This window comes from Stegodyphus dumicola, chromosome 5, assembly GCF_044657685.1.
Source record: "Stegodyphus dumicola isolate Sdum_Otavi_A_Nest chromosome 5, ASM4465768v1".
Classification (NCBI taxonomy): domain Eukaryota; kingdom Metazoa; phylum Arthropoda; class Arachnida; order Araneae; family Eresidae; genus Stegodyphus; species Stegodyphus dumicola.
The window spans coordinates 189,522,346-189,545,621 of record NC_140772.1 but is presented as its reverse complement, the minus strand read 5'-3'; the positions used below and the strand labels follow the sequence as shown (position 1 = coordinate 189,545,621).

The 23,276-nt window shown below is 32.6% G+C and overlaps 1 protein-coding gene across 4 annotated transcripts in view; it reads right to left on the bottom strand.

Annotated features, from left to right (window-relative positions):
- The window catches only part of LOC118200600 (ATP-dependent translocase ABCB1-like), a 137,473-nt gene that overhangs the window by 92,131 nt on the left and 22,066 nt on the right, over positions 1-23,276 (bottom strand). For all 4 annotated transcript variants that reach the window (XM_085817492.1, XM_085817490.1, XM_085817489.1 and 1 more), the window contains one exon: positions 4,899-5,123. In XM_085817492.1, coding sequence (XP_085673618.1) covers positions 4,899-5,123 — 225 coding nt within the window. The remainder of the gene's footprint in view (positions 1-4,898; positions 5,124-23,276) is intronic.

The following is a 23,276-nucleotide window of genomic DNA, read 5'->3' as shown; positions in this document are numbered from 1 at the left end:
TTGATGATCTCTACTGGTAAACGGTTTAAACTTTAAAAGAGCCCTTTTGGGCAATCGTTAAAAATCTGAAGCCTTTTAAGTTTCTTCTTTTGGTATGTATCGTGTATGTGTGCGTATAAGGTACATATGAATGGATGGGTTAGCATGTATCAATGCCGTAAACTTTATTGATTCTATTTTCAGTTACTAGATGACATTACATGTTTTGCTTCTTTCCATTATGCAGGGCGCCATAATCAACAAGTAACGTGGTTTTGAAAGTTCTTCAATCTCTGCTATTTATGGTGCTTGTTGCAGCTAAAGAAGGAGAGTGTTGGAATCGTTGAATTGCATGTGCTAAAAAAAAATATTCGCCAAATTATAACTAGATTCCCCAGACACACAGCCAAATAGCAGCCAAGCGATAAAGTTGCTAAACACTGTTAATTCGTTCTAGGCGAATCCCAGGGATCTAGGTTCCAATCTCGGCAAACGAGATGGCTGCATGGTTGGTTTTTGTGTTTTACCCAATGCGTAAAGTGGATATGAACCAGTTTTCCTTAAAAAGTCCTTCACGAAGACATCCCTTCCCATAGGCATCCTCGAATTGCTTTGCCTTAATCATTAACTTAACCTAACCTCAGAGACAGTTTTATAATATTTTCTGCCATATTTTCTCTGGTTCTTAAGACGTTCTAGATCTGCAGACTGCCTTCAGTTTGAAAATTCGACTTTTTAATGGTATTGCCACATTTCTCTTAGCCAACATACTATCAACACATCATTTAATCAAACATGTACTCATATTTCTGAATCATTCTGTATATATGTTATATATACTTCTACATCATATAGCATTATAAATTTATGTAAAAGAAAAAGGATTGGATAAAATTATTTCCTTCAAATCTTGATTTTCCATGCATTTAAACCTAAGCCCCTGCAGACGTTTTGTATAACTAGAAAAATATTTTAACGTTTGGAAATAAAATCCAGTTCTTTTCAGATGTATTACTAATAAACTTAATAAATAAAGCAAATGAAGTATATAAATGAGGAAAAAATTTGTCTAATTTCTATACGCAGAGTGATGCAGCTCTTTTGTAATAATTAAATTGCATGATACGGAAAAGCAGTTAACATCATTTTTTCTCATGCCTGCAAAGCATTCAGCTGATTCATCCCATGGAGTATATCATGATAGACTGAAAAAATATTAATAATTTGCTTAATATTCAATTACATGGCAGATGAAGATTTCGATATAAAAAGATATCGCATAAATAATCAGTAACTTAAAAATAAAATATATAAAAGTAATTCGCGGCAAATGGACTATGTCGACAACACAGCTCAGTGAGCAAAATATTAAATAAAGAAAAAAATCTGCAGCTAGAATCCCCGAAATGACAGTATCCAAATTTAATTGTGATCGTTATTTTGAAATTCACCAAACAATTTATTAACACATAAATTATTCATCATTTTTATATTATGCTTGATTATACACATTCATAACAGCATCACATATCTGTCAATTCTTTCGGTTTTTCAACACATCTCTGTCGCCTAGCAAATAACCGAATCTTCCAGTTTTAAATTTTAGCTTTTGGTAAGGAAGATGTTTCTCAGCAATAAATGGAATTTATTGACTTATTGAATCTCTAATTGTGAAAATTCCGTTCCTCGTAATAATTGTCAGCATAATTTTGCTTATTAAATTTTATTTTACCTAAATGGTAGACCATTTTTAAAACTTTTTGTGAACATTTAAGTAATGTTCAATTAGTTATTTAGTATGAAGATTTAAGTAATGTTTAATTAGTTAATAATCGTATTTAATTTGTTTACATCAATATATGCTGCATCACTAACTTTATTCACACAATAATATGTGCATTATTTATTAATTTTAATTTCATTAATTTTGATAAATAAAAGCTTTCCTTCCTTACTCAGAATTTTCTCAATATAAACCTGTAAGAAAATTAAAAATTAAATTGTTCAAAGAACATAAAACTTAGAATATCAAATTAAATATTAATATATTGTACATAAGAAATGTATTATAAATGAGATATTTTCGATGTGTAAAAATATCTTTAATCATACGTTATAAAGCAAACTGAAAGCACTGTGGTGTAGCATGTTGTTCTCTATCTTTTAAATAAGTAACTATCTTCGATATAGAATACTGTATGCCAGAAGTATCTAATAAAACGCATTAAAGTAACCTTTCTTTCTTTCAACTCTGTCTTTTCTCTTTCATCCCTACATTCAATATTGTTAAAAATTGTATTATTTGGGAATTTAACAAGGATATAGCCTTGCTAATCTTGATCTTTGCATCTCGAGCTCTATTCTAACAGTAAATAGTTTAACATCAAGATACGTAACTGTTATACCACATCGCGTTTTAACATCTCCACAGCTTTGAAAAAAAAAGTTATGTAAATCTCTATATGTTTGAGCAAATTTGAAAGAAATGCTTTTATGATCATACTATCTTCTATATCCCCTTTTGCAAAGACATAGTTATTTTAACTCAGTACTATTGCTACAGAATAAATTTCCAGAATTGAAAGATGCCGCATTTTTATTCTATAAGTGTTCTATAAGTATTCTATAAGTACTCACCTGTTTGTGAAAATTGTGACGTTATGAAGAAATTATCAGAACTGAATGACATTTATTCTACATACCACTTGTACTGATCCAAAGAAAAGATCAAATTTTCACAGCAATGCAGGAGTATTAAATCCTAAAAACGATATTTGGTGAAGCTTTCATGCACTGCAATAACAGCTAGTCGGACCATTATAGCAAACAGGTTTTAAATGATTGCCTGTTAAATGGTATTCTATACTGCCATTGCCCGAACCCAAGGTTGATTCGTACTGGCTGTGGAACAAGTGCTATAAGCGAGTTACGGACTCACGAGATCCTAGTTCTAAGCAACATCTGTGGTGAAAAAGAATGCCAAAGGAAATGCGGTGTTTGATAAGGTGAGAAAAACCTTGAATAATTCTAAATATATGTGGACGGGGATTGTCTTGTTGAAACATAACCTCCAGAAATGCGTTCAATGAAGGTACAGCTTTGGATTTCCCAACCTCCCTGATGTAGCAATCGCCTGATGACTGTACTCTGAATTCTTAGCAGACGAGACCTCCCATCGTATCCAGTGCCGTCCCAGACCATCACGCTTGATGGTCGGCCAATATGACGTTAGATAATGCACGCTGGAAGATGTTGCTCATCCCCATAGTGCCTAATGTCTGTCAGCATGCTAGTGACTGTGGCTTATGAGACCACTGTAGATGCAAATATTCACGATTTTGCCTCACAGAAATCTTGCCTCACTGAAATCTTGCGCAGAGGAAGGCATGCACGTAATTACAGCGCAGCTGCCAATGGCACGGTGCAGCTTACAGTGACTGAAACTGACAATGGTGTACCCGTAGCAGTTCTTTAACTGCCAAGATAAAGCTTGCCACCTAGCCCATGTAGTGGTTAGTGACGCTGACTGCCGAATCAATGGGCCCGGGTACAAATCCCACAGAATTAAAATTTGTTATTGACACAGAATTGTAAGTCTATAGCGTTTGTGCGGAAAGGAGGCAGTCAAAATACACGGACAGCCGAAATTCCTGTCGAGAGGTTGCTGGTAGAGAAAGAAAGGTGGGAGACCTTCGGATCGCCCCCTGGAGTGTTTTCCCTCAAAATTGGAGCTGAAGCTTAACAGTCATGTAGGCTCAGCAATACCTCAATTACCTGTGATACTACGGAAGTGCTGGCGTAGCTTCTACCTGTAGCTGTCGAAATGAAGCTTCACTATCCATCACTCTTATGCACATGAGGTATCAGTTATTCGGTGCTAACGTAGCATTTCGTTGTTCACTACGAGGTTTGCAACTTGCCCAAGGCTCTTAAGCCCACTGCATTTCACAAAGGCATCTTTGGCAAGGCATTATGCTCCATACGAGCTGGATTTCACGACAGAAAAGTTCTCATTCGCCCTGTGTTACTCGCCTGTGTGTGCCCTATGCCTTGCTTATATTGGCTTTTTTTTTTCATCGATGAGGCACAGTGACTTCTCATTAAATATTTATCAGATAACAAAACTTTACTTCTAACGTTCTACTACAGCCCTCTAATTTCACAACTATTGACATTCAGAGGGTCAATTAATGCATATGCTATCACTCTGAAATTCTAATCATTTGCGTATCACTTACTGTTTTGTATTTCATTTACAGTCCAGTTTATTCCCATTATTCCTTCACGATGTTGCAATTTTCACAAAGAGATTCTTCAAAAAGAAAATTTTGGAGACAACGTAGCACTACTGAGTTCTTAAAGAATTAAATGTATGTATCTGAGTCAAAATCATTAAGTAAATGGTTTCAAAATCAAAGGAAAATTGCCATTGTTGAATAGAACAGAATGTTTGACAGCAGCATTTGTTAAATGTCGTACACTACTCTTAACAAATAGCAACGGAGATTGTTCTAGTAAACAGAAACTTTCAGAAGGCAATTAAGAATCATCACTAGAATTATATTATGGAAATCGCATTATAAGCGACAACCTAATTAGTTTGAAATACAGGAATGTTATACCATCCCATAAACATCGTGAGATATATAAGCAGACGTGATTGTACGTACCATTATGAATGCAAATTAAGTGGTAATCAAAAATGATAACAAAAGTCATTATATTTATCCTTTACTTGTTTTCTAACCAAATACCTAGTACCTAATAATCTACATGACAGTGTTTCTTTTATATGTTTTCATTATTCAAGTTATTAATCCAGTTTTTAAAATCTTCCAAAGTTTATATGTTATAATTAATTATAAAAACTTGTCAGGCTAATATTTAATTAAATATATAGAAATAAAAATCAGACTTACCCAGAAATACGACTTGTAAAGTCCCCGGTCTTGTTTGTATCAAACCATCCAATGTCTTGTTTGAGGATAGACTCCATGAACATACAACGAATTCTAAATACTTGATTAGCAGCAGCAATGCTGAAGCAGCTCACCATAGTGTATTTGGTTATCAGAAAAGCTAAGCCAAGTAATGCTTGATATAAAGAAAGAGTTGCTGTTTCTTCAAGGAAAGCCTCAGTAGACCTAGAAAATTATTCAAATAAGCTAGAAGAAAGTAATATATTTAGTAAATGCTTTGTCAAACAAGGTTAAAGCTTTTAAAGAATTAAAATATATTCTTAGAAGAAGTTGTTAGATTTCTTTTCTGTAGTAAGTTACAACCCAGGAAATAAGGCATTTGAGCACTTCTGAGTTCTTCGTAGTTTTAAAGGCTTATTATTATACTAGTAAATGTATTAAATTAATTTATATTTTTTACCTTAACTCTCTTTTAATAGTACCAAAACATTATTCCAAATAAACGTGAAAGAGATGTCGTGGTCGATGTTTTTCCTAGCTTTTGTCTCCCATTTAGATTCCTGGCAATGCCGTTTTCAGTTCTAGCTGCTTGGATTTTGACGTAAAAAACATATTGGTAACTTCGTTTTTCATCATCAATATTAACAAAAGATCATCAACTGTGAAGCCATGAGTCAGAGCATCTGGTAACTAGCAAAAGATAGATCTAAATTTTTATTATTCGTTTGATTTATTAATTACAGAAGAGTCGTCAACCAGTTCACCATGGAGCTGAGAAAAGAACTCAGCTTTCAACAGAGGCCATTGACGTAGCAGTCATTACATAACAGCAGCACGCGAAAAGAATGTCTTTAATTATTTATAGGGTTGACGTCAAAACTCAGTTCAATTTGATTCAAATATTTTTATTAACATTGCAATTATAAACATATGCTATAGTTATAGCATTAAAAAGGATGCTTATTTCAATTAGCATAATGTTTTATCAAAGGCATACAATTTGAAAGTGTATCAAATGGAAAAGGGAAAAAAATTATATGTGCGCATCCTTTTGCATCTTTTTTTTTTTTTTTCTCTCATCGACTTCTTTTATATCTCTATTTTTCTCTTGTAAATATTTTACCAGCGCTTTTACTCTTGTTCACTTTCAGTTATGCGAGCTTTCATTCGTGTGGATATTCATGACAGTAACATTTCTTTCGTGGGCTTTGTCTTGGGACTTCCACTTGTCCACCTGAGACGATCTTATAGAATTTAATGGCACGTATTCCGTCAGAGTATTATATCCTTGGTAAGCACGGATATCACGAACCGGGGGCCCACTAATCAGTTCTCCTTTCCTTTCCCTCTTCTCTTGTCTATTTGCTTTTTCCATTGTGTGTGTGCGTGTAGTGTGTTTTCCTTTTCAGAGGTAGAGGCTTAGTGTTTGAATGCTGTTACATCTGTTCTGGCTCTGATTTCTCATAGACAGAAAACTGTCAACGTCTTTACCATACGTGTAAATTCGTATGATTGAAATGGAGGATATTGTTAATTTGAGGAACGATGTACTAATCCCCAAAACAATGGTTTGGCCTCTACTTCAGACTGAAAGGCCGAGCTTCCACAGTTGACCTTTACAAAGCTGTCTCCTGAAGTGCCAAACGACCAGACCTTAATATCAGTGGCTACAGGATTGGCAATTTAAAATTTTTGATAGCCTGTAAGCCGACTGTGAGGCTTCAGTGAGATTTTAGACCCGGTTAGTCCGATAGCAATAGTTTTAAATGCTTAAAAATGCGAATGAAATTAATAATACTACCTAAATGAAGTAAAATAATAGAATTAGTCATGGTAAGAAAAGAATGAGAAATTGTACAACAAGCAAATTAAAATATTACTTATAGACTAAGTAAGAAATATTCAGTGAATTGTATATGAATAACAATTATCAATTATAGTGTTAAAACACTTAATTAAATAATCTCGGTACTCAGTATGTTTACGAAATTTAAACATGTAAAATTATGTGAAAAATTATGTAAAATTAAGTGAAATGGTGAAATAAAAGAAAATATAATAAATAAGTTAAATTTAGAAGTACATAGGAAACTATAAAGGAAACAAAATGCTTAAAAAGTAAGAAAATTAAATAATATGATAAATAAAATTCATGTATATAGTATGAAAATTTAGGAAGTGTACTGAAACTTAGAGTACACTGAAAATTAGGAAAACGAGCGAATCGAAAATGTACGAAAGGAGTTAAAATTACATCTAAAATTAAATGAAAGGTCAGAAATATTACTTGGCCAGAAAATACAGGAATTCAGTTAAAATTAAAAGCATGTTGGGAATTACGCAGTTTAAAATGTATGAAGGAAATTAAAATTTAAATAAAAGTCGTATATTTGGTGTGAAAATACGATATATATAATCGTATAACAAATTACTTACAAACTAGAGTACGTTAAAAATTACGAAGGTTAAAATGTACGAAACAAGTTAAAAATTAGAAGTAAAGTAATAAGTTAAAACGCGCATCAGTAACTGTGCTTGTAAAAAATTTAATAAATAAGTTAAAATTATAAAAGTATGCCGGTTAAAAGGTAAGAAAAGTTTCCGTGTAGAATGAACTAAATATTCAAAATTAATAATGCAATTAAGTTTAGGGAAAGTAAATGTGGTATTATGAATAGAAAGTTTCGGAAATAAGGTAAAATTCAGAGTATATAGGAAATTAAAAGAGCTTAAAATTGACCATAAAAATTAACAATTTGCACCTAAAAGTAAGGCCTTGTGAATCAATCATTAAATTCGAAAATAAGCAAGCATTATCAAACTGGAACACTTAAATTTTAAGTAATTACGGCTGGAAAGTTAATAAAAGGTAATTTTTTTATCAAATTATCACGCTTATCTCTGTTCTTTCCCTTAGCTGGTTTGCAACGCACACCGCCTGCGCGCGCTCATCAGCAATCCGCCTGTAATTTAGAGATCGTGTCCCTGAACAATCACTTTCACACTACTAACAACTCTATCCAAAATATGTACTCAGAGTCACTAGACTCAGACAATATGGGAGTGGAAGAAGACCTGGAAGTTCCAATTCATCTCCTTCACCATAAGACCAAGAACAAGCACCGATAAAATAAACACTCTTAATGAAGTCTCTCATTTTCCAAAATTGTAGTGAGTTTCATCGAGGTCTTGGTAACGTAAAAGAGCAGGTCAAGGTACGTCATCTAGTATGATTGGCAATGTAGGAAACACTTTTAAGACCAGACCAGATCATAAAACCTCCTTAGCATTCAGAAGTGAGGACGGATAACGTCATCAGTGACTGTGTGGGTGAAGGTTTAGCTATTTTTGTTTCACTATTTCGTTTTGTGTTGTTTTGTTTAGATAATCCTGTAAATGTGATCCCACTGTCAACTTCAATTTGGGTTACTACTGTACAGTGCATATGGATAATATGTTGGTAAACAAAGAAACATTAGGCCATAATCCCCTGTGGGAAAGATTTTTTTTTTTTTTTGCTTATTACGTGCTCCGCCCTTAGGCACTACGCGGAAAGGGATGGATGCCCCGTGGAGGTCTTTTAAGGGAAACTTGCTCGTATCAACGTTACACATAGGGAAAACCACGAAAACGCCCATGCAGCCAGCCCGTTCGCCGGGACTCGAACCCCGGACCGAACTAGCAGTGTTCAGCGAACTTTTAGCACTCGGCCGCTGGTGGGCCTGTGGGAAAGCATTAAAACCACTTTCCCATAATTCATTTGAAGAGGTTCACGTAACTCACGTGGACTAGAGTGAAGACAGAATTTTCATTGCATTTGACTTCTTAATAACAGCAAGGAAATATACTTTCACCAGCCAACAAAGACATTTCATACTCTATACCTTTTCATTTCTTTTTTTGCCAATTTTCACTTTTTACGTTGGTAATCTGGCATCTACTCTGGGGTGGTAAGTGATAAGTGACGGAGGGCGTGGGCACCATCCCTCTATCATGATGGTCAATTGGTATAACGGGCGGCTAAAACCCGCCGGGAACTGGAGAAATTCAACCAATCAGAGACAACCGTTGCGCCAGGAACTTTTGACGTCATTTTCCGATCGCCAAACGCAATTTGTGTGCAAAACTGGTATACAAGAAAGCAGTTGTTAATGTTATGGTAACTTGTTCGTATTTCTTGGGTAGAAGTAGTTCATTTGTTTTGGTTATTTTGTGTTGCCCTGATATGATTTAATATTTAATTTACTGTAGAAGCGATAAGTGAAGTATGTAAATCTCAATTTCGAAAACAAATACAACTTTATATTCCACTCAATTGGCTAACTCGATACCCAATAACTTTTCTTTACTTTATTTAAAACCCTTTATTTAATTATTTTTTACCCTTTATTTAAAAGGGTGAAAATAATAATTGATAAAAATTACTTACTGTGAAATTTATGGGCTCTTTGTGTATTTGAAAATGCTTGTTGATATCTAGGTTCATATTATTTCACGTATTCTAAACATCGTGAAACTCAATAAAGAAAAATATTTTAAGAATGTGTCTTTTTTTTTTTTTTTTTTTTTTTTTTTATTTAAACTACTTTTAAAACATTTAGAAATTTTTCTTTTGTATATTTTTCCGTAGGCAAAAATCACATTAACAAAAGCTCCTACTAAAATATAGAAAATACAATGATTATTCAGAGAATCTGTATATTAAAATGCTGATGTGGGATAACTCATAAAATAACCCAGGTAACCCAGTAACTCCCAAAAGAAAAAATTAATTGAAAAAATTAACATGAAACTTGTTTATGCATTATTCTCCATCGAAATAATTCTGTTTCATTTCATTGTGTTATGTAAAAATAAAGATGTAATTTTTAAAGTCTTGGAACATTAGCACAATCAAGTAATTTTTATTCATGATGAATCTGTGGGGTATTTTACACTTTATATTACACCGTATGTGTTACTATGTACATTATTTTCTTTCATTGCCAAGACTTTTCTGAATAATATGCAGTAATTTATCACCTTCATTAGTCTCCAGGGTTTGTAATTATATTTTAGGAAATCACACAGTCTTTAAGCTGCAATTTTAATTCCACTTGCTTATGATTTCAGATGTCATGTATTAATCCCTAGCAGAAATTCTGTATAAGTTTTCTTGAAATCCAAAGCATTTTCTTTTTCTGTACAAATAAAATATTCCAACAACAGCTATCACCATTGGATGCCTCTAATTTTTATTTTGTATAGAGCAACAAACTGTATATTGTAGTCTACGCATCTGCTGCCTATGTTCCTATAATTTGCTATCATTTCTGATTGTGGAATTGTGGTGAATTTTCACAATTCTGTATTATGCATATTAGAGCACGCATAAAAATATTTCAATTGGTAAGAGATTGTATAAGTGTTTTCTTTCTTTTTTAAAAAAAGTTCTGTATCAATGGTAGTAATTTATTTAATTCATTATTGCAAAGCAGGAAAACAGTATCTTCTTAAGGGTAGAAGACTTTCATGAAGTATATGTTTAAAAGAACATGACTTCTGTTCATGCGGCACAAGAGAAATATCCCATGCAGCTAGCCTGTCCACCAGTGTTCAAACTATTAGTGCTTCTTAGTCTTATCCACTCGACTGCTGATGAATACTAATTATGGAAGATAGTAATAATTTTTCTCAGTGTGAAAATTTTGTGACCATTTTATAGAAAGCTTCTCACTGTAGTCTGCTCCAGAATCTTCGGATGAAGTTATCATTACATGATATATCATAATTTATTCTTTATATTGAAACTGATTGGGGAACTTCTTTTTTTTTTTTTTTTTTCATCTGGAATAATTGTTCTTAGTAGCAGAATAACTGCACACAAAGGACTCTATTTATAATTGTTATTCTCCAAGCAGATTTAATAAATTAACATCATTCAGTTTATTATACCAGTGTTGTATAAGAGTCAAAAACGGCTTTAAGACAAATGGGTGGTATCTGAGTATAAGTGTGCATTTAGTTACAATAATTAGTAATAATCATTTATTGTTTTACAATGGTTTACATTAATGTTATGTTTTCCTAATATCTAACATGTTAAATAACAATTCTATTTTGCTTGGTTTAAGGTTGGTTCCTAGGGACCAATGCTATATTTAATATGTTAAGAAATGACTGATGAAGTGTTAAATTGATAAAAACAACTTACTTATACATAGAAAACAAACACTTGAAATTTTGAACTTCAAGTTATATTTTGTGATTATCCATATGATCCATGCGCAAAAAATATTTTAAAATATAGTATTAAAAAATAAAATTTACAGAGTTTAAAAATTTATTAAAAAATATTCATATTATGCTACATAATCTGATATTTTGAGCAATATATATTAAATTGTAATTTATCAACCTAGATAAAATTTTGATTAAAATATCTAGTGGTGAGCTATTAAAATATTAACAAAGAGCACACACTTTATTTTATAAAATTCAAAATACCAAATTATGTTTAATTTTTAAATGTTTTAATTTTTACAAAAACGGAAAACAAATAGTAACTGTGCATGAAAAAAAATTAAATAAGAAATATCATGGAAATTACATAAAATAGCAAATAAATTTCATGATGTGCACAATTTGTGCCAGAAGTTGCCCCTCACTTTTCTTCTCACATCAGTTGATCATTTGTAAAGTTTTAAGAACCAGCAGAGATTTTTCAAAAATTTTCTATTCTGCTAAAGGTTTCCCCATTTAGCATTGTCTTTAAATCTAAAACTTCATGTGAGTCAAAGAAGGTCTTATTGTGGAAACACTTTTCGTTAAGCTTAAAGCCTGCTTAGCTTCACCTCTATTAATACTAATAGTCTTTATAATAACTATACCTTCCTTTACACTATTAGGAGTTCCATTATGCAGTTTTCATGTTAAAACCATCTCGATGGAAATCCTAAAATAATTTATTTATATTTCATGTTTTAATGTAAAATTTAACTTATGTTAAAGTACGGTTACAACATGCAAGACGCTTTTCCCTGGAATAAGTAATAAGCAAACAAAAAGAACAAAGGACAAATTGAGCAAAGGACGCGTGCAAATTGAGCAAACTTCGTACATCTCATCACTGAAGATATCATAATGGACTTTTTGTACCCCATTTAATGTTGAAAACACCTAATATTACTGATACTAAGAATAGGCTAAATAGATTTCACTTGTATATATATCAAAGCTATATTTGCAGACATGTTTAGAAATTTCAAGACACTTTCAACTCAGACTAATTGCCAAGCATGCTCATTTCCATTGTAGAACTGATGGTAATGAAAAAGCTGATTTCCTCACACAGAAAAAACAAATTTACTGAGTGCATTAGATTTCACTTTCTAAAGATTTTGACGAATTTAATTTGTAAATTTTTCATGCAGAGTCATTTCGAGCATGTATCGAAGAACTTGGAATGCTGTTCGAACAAATCCACCTGTGGTCCCAGGTTCTCAAAAATATATAGTTGTCACAAAATTTGTCAGGTCATGAATTTCAAGATTAAAATAAATCAAGAAGGCTTAGAATGATGCAGAATTTGTATAATTCTTATTAATTTTGAGTGTTATCTGATATCTGTTCTTCAAAAGGCCAGGAATAAAAACCTTTTTTCATTTTTATTGAAGAAGAGGGACTTACGTCAGTTATTTCTTAAAACTGACACAAGATTTTATGTTAAGCTGCTATTTTTGCCTTACTTTAATTTTATATGTTTTTGTCAGTTAAGTATGACTTTTATCTGCTCTTGAATGTCAGAAACATTAATTTTTCTAAACCATGGGTTGTATCAAAATAAAGTACTTTGGAAGTAGATTTAAGCAAAATAAGTATGTTTCAGAGAAGACTCATAAGTATTACAGAAATATAAATTCTAATTGTATTGGAAGCCTATAACTTTAAAATACATAATTACAAATGTTTGATATGTACACTGCTCAAAAAAAAAATGGGACAGTCCTATATCTCCCGATCTACTGGGCCGATTGACAAAATTCAAATTGCGTTCTTCATGTCTCGAAAGCGCGACTTAGGATATATATTAGATTTATATATAGCACTATTCTAACATAGGTATTTTGACACAAAATCGGACTTTTTCTGAAATAACATACCAATTTTTTTACATATTTGGATTCTACGACTCAAATTACGCCTAAATATGAAATTTTGTAAATTTTGGAGCGAAATTTACGGAGAAATTCACAAATTTATGTTGGCACTTTTTTGTCAGTTTGCGCCAAGAATAGTTCACTTGGCGAACTTCTTAATATATGGCAACCTAGTTTCCTTCCGTGAGAGGAAAAAAAGTCACCATCGTTCCTTTTTTCCAAATAATATTCTTTATATTATATTTTTAATTATAACTTATTATTTTAAGTAATTTTTTCTTTTTCGAATTCCATTTTAATTGTTTAAGTTGCATGGTTTTTTTCGAATAACTGTTTTAAAATTTTCTATTTACCTATTCGAACTGCGTAAATAAAGGTTCAGCGTTTATTTTTTTCAAATAGTTTTCTTTATATATATTTTTTGTCATAGTTATTATTTTAGGTAATTTTTAAATTTTTATACTTTTAATTGTTTGTGTTGCATTGTCTCTTCAGATAATTGTTTTAAAATTTTCTATTAATTCCTTCGAATTGAGCATTTTTAATATATTTATTATTATAAATTTTCCAGAATTTGATTTTATTTATTTGAATTGCGTTTCTTTCGGAGGAATACTTTGTAACCCGGACTACGATGCGTTTGAAAACTGCATATATTAAAAGAGAAAATACAGTAAAGCACAATTGACACGCATTTCAATGTTCCGTTCAGAAAAGATATATATAAATAAGAGAGATGTATAACCGACATTTTAACTTAGGATGAATTGCATACACTGCTTTAAACAGTTTTGTCATTGTGCCCATTGCTTTACACAATTTTATCCTACATTTGGCTTCTTAAATATTATTCATATTTTAGTCAAATATTTTATTTTTAAAATCGTAAGAATCAACTATCATAAGATTAAAAAGTTTTAAATTTAAAAAAAAAAATACAAATACTAAATTTTACCCAAAAATTTATTTTTTCTTCTTTGTTCAGGCATTCTACTTTATTCTTGCTCTTTTTCTTTAGGCATTCCGCAACTATATTAAAAAGCATCCAAATTTTCGAAATATCTTGATATTTTTGACAATCATTTTAAATAAAGTTATCGCCTTCCATTTCATAAAGGCCCACAAACGGCCGAGCGGTAAAGTCGCTGAACACTGGTAGTTCACTTAGGGGTTCGAATCCCGGTAAACGGGCTGGTTGCATGGGCGTTTTCGTGTATTTTCTCATGTGTACCGTGTATGCCAGCTGGTTTCCCTTAGAAAGTTCTTCACAAAGGCATCCTTCCTTTTAGGCAGATAGCCCTGCTTTGACGTAACTTAATAATCCAATTCAATCCATTTCATCAATATTTGGTCAGAGCCTTTATCAGTCTTTAGAGGCTAAACATTTTGAAGGTATGAGATGAAAGGAAAGACTGGTTTCATAAAGAGGTTTTGGTTTATTTAATTATGACAAAACACACTAGGGCTATCTGCCTAAGGGGAGGGATGCCTTCGTGGAGGACTTTCTAAGGGAAACTGGCTCGCATACACGTTACAGATGGGGAAAACCACGAAAATGCCCATGCAGCCAGCCCGTTCGCGGGATTCGGACCTCGGACAGAACTACCAGCGTTCAGCGACTTTACCGCTCGGCCGCTGTTTCATCAGGAGGAAAAAAAAAAACGTCTTTAGGTGACATCCACATACATCACTGGATAAACTCCTGAATATTCAAATAATTCGAATGAGAAAATCATAGGATTCTCAATTTATGATACGATATGATGTTCTATAACGTAATTTAAATTTATGCAACCATATAGTCTAAAACCAGTCGCTCTTCACTTTAATCTGCAATGATATCGTTTTTGTCTTTTCTGTTAACCACAAGCTCAATTGATGGTATTTGCTGGTGTACACGTCCAAGTGTTTTTTCTTTAAACACCTAAATTCTTTGAAATATCCTGAAAGTATATTCAAAAGCGTCCAACTTTTCGAAACATCTTGGTACGTCTGACAGCCAAATTTCCCTGCAAATTTTTGCTTACTTTTCTCCCTAATTTTCTTCTTTCCTTCTACAGTTATTTTCAGTGCACACACAAGAAAATTAAGATTTTTCGATTGCTAGACTTCCATAAATTTTGCATTCTTGTAAATTTTTAAAAATATCAATTACATGAATTGCGTTTCAGCTGAAGACAGCTTTTCATTTTCTAGTCATTTTAACTATAAATAAAGTTTAAAGCGAAGTCCAAAGGATAAATATTTTAATTAAAAGATTTTTGCTAAATGACAAAGAAATATAACAGTCCAGCAGGGTTTATTCTGTACCACCGAGTGACCCGATTCTTATATTGGCTGAAACAATCTAAATCATATTAAAGATCATGTTTTTTTATACAATCTATAACGCGAGAGAAAAATTAGCTTCTTAAAACATTCTTTCTAAGAGAATTAATATAAAAGATTATATTTATATATATATATATTTAAAGCTGGGACCTGAACCAAACTGTCAAATTTTTAAAGTTTAATTTACATGGTGGTTATAAGTAAAGTTCAAATTTGAAATGGTCATAAAAGGAAAATTACCGTACCAAATATTATCAAACTTGGGAATCGTGTAAAGGAGGTTACGGGAATTTATTTTCCGCGGAAAATAAAAAAAAAGAGTTCAAAAACTCACCATCAGGGGGAAAATGGCGCTGTATACAAGATTGATAAATGAAATAAGACACGAAAACATCTGTTTAAAATATGTTTAATATTTTCCGAAACGTGTTACAAAGCATGTTCAATGTAGCGTCCAGCATTTTCCGAAAGCAAGTTAAATCCCGTTACTGCATTCTCAACAGCAGCTCTTAGCATATCAGGAGGAATGTTACGGACATGTCAGTGAATCACATTTTTCATTTCTGCCAAATTGTTTAGATTATCACCATAAACAGTGCTTTTGAGAAAACCCTATAGCTAAAAGTCACAGAGGTTGAGGACTGGTGGGAAGAGGGGAAGTTTTGGCCTATAAGACGTTCATTCGTGAAATGTTGCCTAAGTAACTGTGCGACACACGTCAGGTGGGACCCAGCTCTGCATAAAAATCGTAGTATCTAAAATGCCATGTTACTGCAGTTCATGTATCACGAAACATTTTAACATTGACTCTAAGTGGGCTGCAAACACAGTGGTCGAGCTGTCGACTGCTCTTCAGAGAAAAATGGTTCAGTTATAAAAGTAGCTGTCATTCAACACTAAACGGTGTGGAATGACTGCTATGCAATCGAATGCAGTAGGAGAATGCAATGGTGCTAGATAGATAACATGAGGGATTTCTTCGGCCCAAATCGATTAAAAGCGTTTTGAATCAGTATCTTTATGTTTTAGGGCCGAATTCAGGCTTCAAAAATTACAAATTAGCGATCTGCAAGAAAATGATTTCCAGATTGTACGGACTTGTGCGAGTGATTTGCGATCTCACATTTTCTAATCGCTAATTCGTGGTTTTCACGGACGAATTTCTCACTTACACGGATGGCGCACTCAACGTTTATCGAATTTAACGCCTTTAAATGGTAATTTGCTTACTTCAAAGTTTCTTAAGGGTATATATACAACATATTAAACCCGTGTAACAAAAGGTTAAGTTAGATTCCGACCCATATTTCGTTTAACAAAATTGTATACAGCGCCATTTCCCCCCTGGTGGTGAGGTTTCGAACTTCCTTTTTTTCCCGGAAGATAAATTCCTATGACCTCCTTTACACGATTACCAAGCTTGATAACATTTGATCCAGTAGTTTTCGTTTTATGACCGTTTCAATGTGGAACTTTAATTATAACCACTCCGTATATTATTAAATTTTTATTTGAAGCTATGCGTTATATGTATACCATACGTAAATTTTTCGCTTTTATGGAAAAATAAAGAATCGAAGCAAATATACTTAGGATAATGGACCAAAACTGAAAAAATTTCCCCTTCCTTCGAAAATAAAATTTTGAAATTCGACCTTGAATTTATTGGGTTATCGAAATATTTAATTTGACTTATCTTCTAAGTCCTAGTTCCGACAAGAATTCCGTCAAAAATTCCGAATTACTTAAGCTGAAGTAAAAGATTTAGTATATATTCACTGTATGTTAGTAAAGTAATCAGAGTGTAATAAAAATAGATAGAGATTTGTTTTTGACATGCCTCTAAAAGTAGATGTCATACTCCTTTTGTCTCTTCAATATCAAAAGACTTTCCTTTGAGAGGCAACTTTAGTTTGGGGGAAAGAAAAAAATCGCAAGAAGACAAATTTGAAAAACATGCAGGAAGATTGAGTACACATACTTATTTTCGGAACACAAGCGGTTCTCCGACTGGTTATTGAATAATGAAAAGATGCATTATCATGCAATACAAAACATTTGGAATACGTTGTCTGACTGAAAACGTAAGATCAAAAGTCATCTGCTTAATTCACAGCCATTTACAAGTCAACTATTGGGGCAATTGCAGAATCGTTTTGATCCTGAGCATCTAAAACAAACCTTATATCACTGGATTTAAACACTTCTTTAATCTTCTGAGAACGTTCCTTCTTTAGCTCATATTCCAAGAATATTAAGTGAATACAATTATTGCAAAAGAAATTGAATATTCATTTGCACTACGGCTTGGTAGTTTATTAACGAGTTAACAAAACTTAAATTCTGCTTTTTGTGTCTAAGTATATAACAATATTTTAAATATTTACAAATAAAATATTAAATTGGAGATTTAATTGGAGCCTCACCAGTTGCCTAGCATTTGAAGATTGTTAAATACTAATTGTTTGTTGCGAAGTCTAACCCAGGCTGCATGGTTGGTTTTCGTAGTTTTCTAGGTTCTCTTTACAAAGGTTCTCTATGAAAGCATCTTAACCAAATAGCTCTCATGTTCTTTCTATGTTCAAATAACCAACTAACCTAGTTTAAGCGCGATTTCCAAATGAAGTTACTAGCAAAACCCGAATACTCATTAAAAAACATGGGGCCCACCAGCGGCCGAGCGGTAAAGTCGCTGAACACTGGTAGTTCGGTCCGAGGTTCGAATCCCGCGAACGGGCTGGCTGCATGGGTGTTTTCGTGGTTTTCCCCATGTGTAACGTGTATACGAGCCAGTTTCCCTTAGAAAGTCCTCCACGAAAGGCATCCCTCCCCTTAGGCAGATAGCCCTAGTTTGCTTTGCCATAATTAAATACACACCACTACATTAAAAATCATGTAGCTTGCCAATCGGGAGTAACATGAAAGATACGGCGCCAATACTTGAATTGCTGTTACGGTACGCTGTTTCTAAATTTAGATGGTCATTCCTTAATTAAATAGCCCACCAGCGGCCGAGCGGTTAAGACGCTGAGCACCGGTAGTTCGGTCTGAAGTTCGAATCCCGCGAACGGGCTGGCTGCTTGGGCGTTTTCGTGGTTTTCCCCATGTGTAACGTGTCTACGAGCCTGTTTACCTTAGAAAGTCTTCCACGAAGTCTTCCTTCCATTTAGGCTTATAGCCCTCGTGTGCTTTGCCATAATTAAATAATCCAATCCAATCCTTAATTAAATATAATTGATTTGTAACTTCTACTAGAGCTGACGGTAAAAATTGAAGTGCAAATAAATAATATCGTGTGCAATCTTGATTAATATAAAATTAAAAATTTTGCATAGAAAAATATTTGCATTCAGACAAAGTTTTTTGAAATATTTGCAATTACTTTATAAGAAGGATTATTAATAACCGTAATGATTACTTATTATATTACTGATGATTAGGATTCAGTTCTTGACAATTACATTCAAAATTTGAATTTTAAGGATATAATGAAAATACGCTGCGAACAAAAATACATTTTAGGATAAAAAATGAGTTGGTTTTTTTTATGTGTTAAAACTTCTTAAATTCATTTAATAAACATCGCATCCTCGTTGTTAATTGAATCCAGAATGTTGTGTGTCATTTATATAATTGTTCTTACTTGTCCACAGAAGCTGCTGACTTATCCAGCCATTAAGTAGCTGCAGATCATTTCTACATAACCATTGAACTTCCACTAATTCAGTCTCTAGAGGGTTGTATGTTTATATCATAATTTGACTTATATAAATGATTATTCTAAATCTTATGTTTCTATAAAAATATACTGTGCTTTAAAAATATGGATGGTAGTATCTGCCGCTCTTTCAGCCACTTCAAAAGCAACAGTTTGTTTAGAAATAAATTATGCAGTTAATGTCATAAAATTCAAATAAACATTAAACGAAAATTCTCAGTTTTAGACAATTGGATTTAAACGAAGTAAAGTAGCAGACGATAAAACGCCGAAGGTAAAAATTTACTCTTAGAAAAATGTACTCTTATTTTTTTTAAAAAAGGAAGAAAGAGAGAAATTTTAAAAAATTGTTAAAAATTTGAATAATATCATCTATAATTTAAAAAATAGATTTTCATATAGTATTAATAAATATTTATTACGCCTTATTGAGAGGAAAAAATCATATAATTAATTCTCCGTAAAATTTTACTTGAAATTAAAGGTTAAAAATAGCTGTGGCAATTCAGTGTAACAAAAATCCATAGACCACATTTGGCGCTATTATCGCTCAAAAAAAACATGCCAAATTTCAAAACGCGAAAATATGTAAATTCGTGTATATCTTAGAAAATTTTGAATAAAAAAGTCTAATTTTTTGCAGATATGCTTAAAAATACACCTACCTTATGATGATGGTAAAAATTTTATAGGTTATAATTCAAAATTTTTTTCGAAAAATTTATAAAAATTATTTAAAAATAGAAATTTAAAAAATAAAACACAAAAAATAGGTAAATTTTATTTGGAATGAACCTAAATTTCGAAATGTGAGAGAAAAAATCAAAAACGTTTAATAAAAAAAGAGATATTAATAAATATTTGCCAAATTCAATTAACATTGAGGAGCTAAAATTTTGAGAGCTAATATTTTAAAAACTAGTCGTGCGATTTTTACAAAACTTGGTATTCTGGCATAATTTGAGTCGTAGAATCGAAATATGGAAAAAAATTGGTATGTTATTTCAGAAAAAGTCCAATTTTGTGTCAAAATACCTATGTTAGAATAGTGCTATATATAAATCTAATATATATCCTAAGTCGCGCTTTCGAGACATGAAAAACGCAGTTTGAATTTTGTCAATCGGCCCAGTAGAACGGGAGATATAGCACTGTCCCATTTTTTTTTTTTTTTTTGAGCAGTGTACATATTTGGTTATATGGTACCTGTCCCCATACTGCTTGATAAGAGTACTCTAGCTGATCTATTTTTTGTAATATCTACATGACACATATATTTCACTGGCATGTCGGTTTCCGCAGCCACAGTAATCTTGTTTGCAGATCAGACTTAATATTGGGTACAAATACTTTGTTTTTCATTTACCATTTTATACAGATCATCAGACCAGATAAGCTAAGCAAAAGGTGTCCAAATATATAGTTAGGATATAAACCTAACTATCAGTGTTCAGCTGTCTTACCATTCATGGGCTCTTTTTCAGATGATTATCAACTGCATTATATTACATTATAAAGATCTTCCCATTTTACACTCCTCATGTTATGCTAATGACAATTTTTCTAAAAATCTATTTGTTACATGCATTAATCCTTCACACATCCTTCTTTTGAAATTGGGAAAGAATTCCAGATTTTATTAGATAAGCAAAACAATTTAATAAAATTTCATATTAACCTTTTCAAAAATACAGTACATTTGAGATTTTTACTATCAATTTATTCAACATGCTACATTTCTTAAAAATCAAATATCACACAAAAACGCAATGCATTTTAGAAAAAGTTCAATCAAATTATTTATTATTATTTAGGAATCTTTTAATACATATATATATATAGGTTCTGCATGTGGCTTTGTTGGCTAAATTTGAGTACCTAATAAATACTTATATATATATATATATATTAAGAATATATATATATATATATATATATATATATATTAAGAAAGAAAAAAGCAACACATCTTCTGCACAGGCCAAATTAATAAGCCTTTTTCATGTGCATTTTTTTCTTGATGATCAAAAAATAAATTCTTTCTGTAATTTTCAGTGCCACAAAATAAAGTGAAATGTACAATTTAGCATAAAACTTTTGCGATACAACACCGTACACCTTTTTTTGCGGGAACAAGCTAGAAATTTTATTACACATTTCACGTGATAATCCACCGAATTTTTCGTATTCACTACATTGTCTTTTATAGCAATAAAAGTTAGAAAACTATTATAAATTGATGCGAAAAAGACGTAATCAAAAGATACGAAAAGAGGAATATGAGCGGAAAATAAATCCAAAACAAACCCTTCAATTGCTGGCATAAAAATTGGTCGCCAAAAACAGTCTCCGGCGGTAGCTTATTCTGATTGGTTGAATTTCTTCAGTTCCCGGCGGGTTTTAGCCACCCGTATTGGTATAGCGCCACGTCCTCCCTTATCTAGAGTCCGGCTTGAGGGGCCACACGCGAGCCTCGAAAAGGACGCCCTGTCCCAACGCCCGGACCGGACCGTCAGCAGTCCTGCCGACCAAATGCCAAAAGGGTGGACTCCCGTCCAAAGTGTCCGGGCCCAGCGTATATTGAACTCCAATAAAAAGTTTACATGGCCGAACAAGGGCAGTAATACATTCGTTTGATATCATTGTGCAGACATTGCGACGTGTTCTTTCATACAACCGACCTAATTAAACACATAAATACATACATAGATGCCACTTAATACGTAACAAGTAAATACCCAAATACATAAATACTTGAGAACTAATTGCGTGTGCACATAAGTACTAAATACAACGTTACCTGTATACTGAATACATAAGTGTTAGCATACATTTGCGATATGTTCATTCATAAGACCGACCTAATTAAGCACATAAATACACGCGTAGATACATAAATACAAAAAAACCACTTAAGTACATTATAAAAAGATTCCTAAATACTTAAATACCTGAGAACTAAGTACGTGTGCATATGAGTATTAAATACGACGTTACCTGAAAACTGAATACTTAGATATAAGCATACATTTGCGACATGGTCATGCATACAGACAGAGTCGTAGCTAGGGTTTTCAGCGCCCAGGGACAACTGAAGATTTCGCGCCCCCTACTGCTTGCCAAGGATGGAAAACATTTAATTTTAAAATGTCCTAACATCAGTTTGGCGCCCCTTGGATTCTGCGCCCGGGGACAGATGCCCCCCTTGGCCCCCTCTAGCTACGCCCCTGCATACAGACCAAAGTAATTTAACACATAGGTACACACATAAATACACACATAATTACGTGATTGCCGCGTTAATACATAATAAATGAATGCCTAAATACATAAACACTTGGGGACAAATTACGTGTGCATATGAGTACTATATACAACGTTACCTGGATACTGAATACATAAATATTAACATACTTTTTCGACATGTTCATACATACAACCCGACCCAATTAAACGCATGTATACATACATAGATACATACATACGTAAATGCCTCTTAATACATAATAAGTAAATGCCTAAATACATAAGTACCCGAGAACTTAATAGGCGTGCACATGAGTACTAAATGCAACGTGACTTGGATACTGAATACATAAATGTTAGCATACTTTTGCAACATGTTCATTCATTACAGACCGACCTAATTACGCACATAAATACATACATAAATACATAAATACACTTAAAACATAATAAATAATAACCTAGATACATAAAAAACCTGAGAACTGATTACGTGTGCACATGAGTGCTAAATACGACGTAACCTGGAGACTGAATGCATAAATATTTGCATTCATTTGCGACATGTTCTTTCGTACGAACCAACCTAATTAAACACATAAATACACACATAAATGCATAAATACTTAAGTGCCACTTAAATACATAATAAATAATTTTCTTAATACATAAGTACCTAAGAATTAATTACTTGTGCACATGAGTACTAAATACAGCATTACCTGGGTACTGAATACATAGATAATGAATACATAGATATTAGCATATATTTGCGACATGTTCATTCATACAGACCGAACTAATTTAACACATAGATATAGACATACACATAAATTCGAAAATGCCACGCAATTACATAATAAATGAAAATCTAAATACATAAAAACCTAGAAATAATTGCGTGTGGATATGAGTACTAAACTCTGGGGTGGTAGCTGAATAACT